General features: G+C 50.6%; 2 protein-coding genes across 3 annotated transcripts in view; both read right to left on the bottom strand.

Annotated features, from left to right (window-relative positions):
- Positions 1-396: 396 nt before the first annotated feature.
- Positions 397-1,495, bottom strand: GPX1 (glutathione peroxidase 1). Its single transcript, XM_028124485.2, has 2 exons — positions 1,171-1,495; positions 397-944 (listed from the first exon to the last, which is right to left on the bottom strand). Exons 1-2 carry the CDS (start codon positions 1,435-1,437, stop codon positions 585-587), a joined length of 627 nt encoding a protein of 208 aa, XP_027980286.1. The 5' UTR covers positions 1,438-1,495; the 3' UTR covers positions 397-584.
- A 1,050-nt stretch (positions 1,496-2,545) lies between these two features.
- Positions 2,546-6,000, bottom strand: part of RHOA (ras homolog family member A) — a 62,829-nt gene continuing 59,374 nt past the window's right edge. For both annotated transcript variants that reach the window (XM_028124531.2, XM_028124530.2), the window contains 2 exons: positions 4,719-4,849; positions 2,546-3,804 (listed from right to left, as the gene is read on the bottom strand). In XM_028124531.2, coding sequence (XP_027980332.1) covers positions 3,631-3,804; positions 4,719-4,849 — 305 coding nt within the window. In that variant the 3' untranslated portion in view covers positions 2,546-3,630. The remainder of the gene's footprint in view (positions 3,805-4,718; positions 4,850-6,000) is intronic.

Raw genomic sequence — 6,000 nt, 5'->3', positions numbered from 1 at the left:
ACTAAATATCCTGGCAGAAGGAAAAACACTGGGACAGGAGTTAGGCTTTCCAGACACTATAGACAAAAGCTTAGGAAGTTCAGGCTTGGCTAAAATAAAGGCCAGGGGCGCCTGGGTGGCTCCGTCGTTAGGTGTCTGCCTTTGGCTCAGGTCATGACCCCAGGGTCCTGGCATCGAGCCCCGCATCGGGAAGCCTGCTTCTCCCTCCCCCACTCCCCCTGCTTGTGTTCCCTCTCTCGCTGTGTCTCTCTCTGTCAAATAAATAAACAAAATCTTTCAAAAAAAATAAATAAAGGCCAAGGGGTGGGGGGGGGGACACGACACTTAAGCTCACAGCCCTGTGACAATGAGGTTACTAGGAAAGATGTCCCCAACTGACACAGGACACACACAAAGTTGGCTGACACCCACCACTTTATTACTGAGGAGGCTTGTTAGGGAGGGGGTGCTGGGATGGACAAAAGCGCCTAGCTCAGGGGATTTTTCTGGAAATCAGGTGTTCCTCCAGGCAGATTTCGAGGAAACACCGTCATCGATGAAATCCCGAGGGCAGCGCTGCCAAGCATCAGGGGTAGGAGGGTTGCCTAGGCACTGCTGGGCCCCTGGGACAGCAGGGCTTCGATGTCAGGCTCGATATCGATGGTTGGAAAGCGGCGGCTGTACCTGCGCACAGGCACACCATCTGGGCCCACCAGGAACTTCTCAAAGTTCCAGGCGATGTCGTTGCGGCACACGGGAGACCAGATGATGAACTTGGGGTCGGTCATGAGCGCAGTGGCGTCGTCACTGGGGGCAGGCAGGGACTCCCGCAGGAAGGCGAAGAGGGGGTGCGCCTGCGCGCCGTTCACCTCGCACTTCTCAAAAAGCGTGAAGTTGGGCTCAAACCCGCCGCCAGGTCGGACGTACTTGAGGGAATTCAGGATCTCTTCGTTCTTAGCGTTCTCCTGCGGGAGGGGAGAGCAGCTGGAACCCGGGGCCGCAGCGGGAGGGGAAACGTTCGGACAGCAAACGAGGTTTCTCGATGAGTCACCGGGCTCTTGCCCTTCTGGTAAAACCCCTAGGCAGACCTGACCCCAGCCGGGACGAGCGCCGGTGGGCCCGCCTCTCCGCAGCCAGGACCTGGTGCACGCCCCGCCCCACCCCCACCCCCGCTCTGCCCCCTGCGCGCACCTGATGCCCGAACTGGTTGCACGGGAAGCCGAGCACAACCAGGCCCCGGGGCCCGAGGCGCCGCTGCAGCTCGTTCATCTGGGTGTAGTCCCGGACCGTTGTGCCTCAGAGCGACGCCACATTCTCGATGAGCAGCACCTTGCCCCGCAGGGAACCCAGGCTCAGGGGCTCCCCGCCGGCCAGCGGGCGCGCAGAGAAGGCATACACGGAGCGCGGGGCCGCCGCCCCAAGCGCGGCGGCGGCGGTGGCGAGCGGAGCGGCACACATGACGGGCTTTCTGACTACAGTGCGTAGCTTCGGCAGCGGACAGCGAGGACTGCGGGGTCACGTGGCGCAGGGACTTTTCCAGCCGCTCCCCCCCCCTCGGCCCCGCCTCATCCGGCCTCCGCCCTCCCTCCAGCCGGGTGGGAGGGTGCGGCCTGGCCGGATGCGGGCACCGCCCAGGCAGTGCGGAACCGCAGGCACGCCAGGTCCCGTCTAGGCAGCGCGGGGCTGGTGGCGTTCCCGCGAGTTACCCAGGGCTCGGGTTCAAGAGGGCTCCGGTTCCTTCTCAAGGGTTTTTAGTTAAGGGATGGGGCAGGGCCCAAGGAGACTGGGCAGCAACAGCAGCGGCTGCCGCTCCTGGCCACACAGCCCTCCCAGGCTAAGCCACATTACTTCTCTTGCAGTCTGTCTCCTATTGTCGCCAGGTGCACAGAGCAAGCTGTGACTTGCGGTGGTGGTGCAGTTGGCAGTGACTGCCAAGGCAAGTTCTCTCTGCGATGACGCGCTGTGGCTCTAGGAAGGTTAAGTTGGAGGAAAGTGGGCATTGCCGGGGGCAGCCAGGGCTCAGGCTCCAAAATGCAGCTCTAACTCCGTTCCCTGCATTCTGGGGCTGCCTGGCGCGTCTTCTCATCCAGGCCTCTGGTCTCCTTTTAGATCTCCAGTGTGGCACTGTCCTTAACACTGGTTTTCCCAAGGAGCACTGAGACCCAGCCCCCTCCCTGGCTTCTGGGGTGGACCCAGCCGATTTCAGGCCATCCTCTATACCTAATCAGCTTAATCTGAGGCTCAGGCCTGTAAGTAAAAGACACATGGGCAGGAAGAGAAAAATGTCACTCCTGAGATTCCTCCAGAAGAATGACTGCTTGGAGTACCCTTCATGTATCCTCCATACAATGCATTCCCCACACTAGGCCACTGTGAACTTTAACTGACACAAAATGATCGTTTCCACCTTCTTAGGAGCAGCCAGGTTAGTGCCAAATTGGGGGGGGGGGTTGTGTCAGAATGGGGGCAAGCTGGTTTTTGCACTTTGAAGGACACTTCCAAGGAGAGCTAGGCTGGATATATCCTCCCACTCCCGGCCCTGGAGAGAGCAACACAAACACCAGGATACAGGAAGTTTAGAAAACTGCCTTTATTCTATTAGTAGTTGGAAAAATTAACTGGTACAGAAAAAAAGTTCAGTCAGCTGGAGAGAAGAAAGAGTGCCACCCAAGAGAACTGGTGGCTCCTGTGGGAGGGAACCTGGATACAGTGAGGAAAAAGAGCACTGTGAACTAGAGCCAGACCCTGCAGTCCAGGTGAGACAGGTCATGCCACCTTCTGAAGTGTCTAAGTGCCTCAGGCATGAAACCAAATTCCTATTTATTTAGCCCAGCTCTGGGGAGGGAGTACTGGAATATGTGGGGCCAAAAACAGGTGATATGGGCCATCTTTTTTATCAGAGAAACTGACAAAACGGGAATTTTAAAAATGCATTTTTCCATCTGACTTTATTTTCAAATACACTTTCTTTTTTAAAAAACCAATACACTTTCTGCAGGATGACAAATATCAGTATTAGGAAATCCAATTATACAAAAAATACTACATCTAGTCTGGGGTAGATATATTTATTTTTTGGTAACATACATTAAGTGGCACTAATTACACAGTAACTATAAGGTAACTAACATGAAACCACAGAACTGTAACTCTGCCACAGCTGCATGGACTTGGGCCTTTCTGGATGAGCATTTTCAAAAAACTGGATGCCCATCACAGAGCTATGCCAATAAAATCTGTTAAGGAGTAAAGCTCTGAAGTAGGGACTCACCAGAGTACCTTGCAGCTGACAGATGGCAGGCAGGACATGTTAGTTATAAAGTAGTTACAGCCTAATTCACAAAAGTTACCACTGTTTCTCTTTCTAGAAAGAAGCAGGAAGTTAAGAAATCCCTTGAATTAGCGCCTGGTGTGTCAGGTGGGAGTGCAGAGGAGGGCTGTTAGAGCAGTGTCAGAAGGACCCCGGTGGTCAGGTAGGTTGGACATCATTAATAATCACGGTTGGCTTCTAAATACTGGTAGCAAGATGACTTCTGATTTGTAATCTTAGGTAAATTATAGATAAATGAAAAAAGGCCAGTAATCATACACTAAGATTAATAAACAGCACTTCAAAATTAACCGCATGAGGGCTGTGCTTGCAGCAGGGTTTCACAAGACAAGGCACCCAGATTTTTTCTTCCCACGTCTGGCTTGCAGAGCAGCTCTTGTGGCCATTTCAAAAACTTCCCTCACTCCATCTTTGGTCTTTGCTGAACACTCCATGTAACCGAAAGCGCCAATCCTGTTTGCCATATCTCTGCCTTCTTCCGGTTTCACCGGCTCCTAACAAAGAGAAAAGAGCACTTTCAGTTAAGTGTCACATATATGAAGTAAGTGCAAAGTACTCAAATTCAGCTTAAAAGATTTCTTTTAAAAGCTGCCAAACCCAGATTTGAGTTCTGTCTTATGAAAATCATATGCAGTGATCCTCCCTACCCCAATATAAAATCTCTATCAAACAAGCTCTTCTCTGGGACGAAGAGAGAAAGAAGGGAGAAGCCAGAGAGCCCTGCAAGGTTTAGGAGGGAATCAAGGGCAAAATGATTCAAGCTTTCAGTCCAGGGTAAGCATTTGGATCTTCCTGTAGTTAGCTTCACAGAGGAATGAATGCCTCTGGAAGGAAACAGATCCTGACCTTAACATTCAGAGAGGAACCTCAGTAGAAGAACCTGGGCTGAAGACCTCAAGGCTCCTGCCCTGCACTAGGGAAGCCCTGCCATTGGGCCACCTGGCTTCTCAGAAGCCAAGATGCGAACTCCATCATGCCTTTTATAAAGGCATCAGGGCTCTCTGGACTCCTTGTCCTCAGGATTTCTTGATCCTTTAGTTGCCACCAATTTAATCTTTGGCCTCATATATACCAAGGTAATAACTAGAGAGGGAAATCAAGAGCCTGATAAAAATTTCCTGCATTTGGAGTACTGACTACTGCTATTGATAGTCCCTTCTCAGGCAGGCAATCCTTGGAAGCACAGTACTACCTCACTGGAGAGCTTCCCATCTCACATGAGTATGGAGTCTTAAGGACCCTATGAGCAGGCCCCAGTGAATGAGACGGACAGGTGGAGAAAGAAAGGCTTCTGGGACTCTCTGAAATAGCCTGGCTTGTGAGTTTCTGCTGGGCCCCCTCAACAACCAACCTTCGGCCCTGGGTTTTAGAATACTACAGGACAACAGAGCCCGGCCCCAGACAATACCTGCTTCATCTTGGCTAGCTCCCGCCTTGTGTGCTCATCATTCCGAAGATCCTTCTTGTTCCCAACCAGGATGATGGGCACGTTGGGACAGAAGTGCTTGACTTCCGGGGTCCATTTTTCTGGGATGTTTTCTGAAAGCAGCAAAATTTGGATATACAATTCTACCTTGAACAATGTCCAAGAGCCCTGGTTAAATTGCAAGGAAACTACTTAAAAAAGTATGCTCAACATTTAATGGAGTCTCACTAGTTTCAAAAGCACAGAAAAAGGCAAAATCTAACCCCCTTCCGTTAAGCACAGAATCACCAGCTTCTCCTCAGTCCCCACTAAGGAACTCAGTTCCTGTAGAAGCAGGGCCCAGTTAAAGCCTTTGGAGGAGCAAAGGATCCAGGACACAAGGTGGCTCCACAACGATACAACCTGACCCAAGGAGGGAAGCTATCCACGGACCATTTTGTCACTGCTGGCTAGTAATTCTGACTACATCTTACAGAAAGGGTCTCCATTCAAGGGCTGCAGCTGGCCCAGGGTCCCCATGTTCTCTCGATACCTTCCTTTTGGACCTTCAGCATGACCCACATAGTGTAGGTTATTGGTATTTCAAATGGCTCAAGAATGACTTATGAAAATGAGTGATAACCAGCTTCTTGCCAATACTGTACTAATTTACAAAGGTTGGACGTACATCATGGTGTGTAAGTGGCCCAGGTTCAACCTCCCACAACCTGGCCTTGGGCATCTGCATCTCAGTGTCAGGCATTTTATAAAATGGGGATAACAGTATTACCTATCTCACATAGGGTTATTCAGAGTCAATGCATACAAAGTACTTATTGACAATCATTTAAATAGTCTGCTTGTAATCTGAGGCTATATTTTGGAAATAAATTGTTCAGGGGCGCCTTGGGTGGCTCAGTTGGTTAAGCGTCTGCCTTCAACTCAGGTCATGATCCCAGGGTCCTGGGATGGAGCGCCATGTCGAGCTTTCTGCTCAGTGGGGAGCCTAATTCTCTCTCTCCCTGCCGCTCTGCCTGTTTGTGCACGCTAACAAATAAATTAATAAATAAAATCTTAAAAAAAAAAGTAAACTTCATTCTCTGACTTCAAGACAAATTACCAAAAGGCAAGAGTTATTTAGAATATGGAAAGATGCTCTGTCTTCTGGCTGAAAGACCGTATCAGATAAAGAAGCTAAGGTCAGGAAACTTACACATACTACTCTTCAGCACACAAAATGGACACTTGACTATGCTTTGCTACAGCCAACAATAGAGTCAATTGT

The sequence above is a fragment of the Eumetopias jubatus genome, unplaced genomic scaffold (genome assembly GCF_037043125.1).
Source record: "Eumetopias jubatus isolate StellerSeaLion01/CBP00866 unplaced genomic scaffold, mEumJub1_p1.0 scaffold_1, whole genome shotgun sequence".
NCBI lineage: Eukaryota > Metazoa > Chordata > Mammalia > Carnivora > Otariidae > Eumetopias > Eumetopias jubatus.
This window is presented reverse-complemented; position numbering and strand designations above follow the sequence as displayed.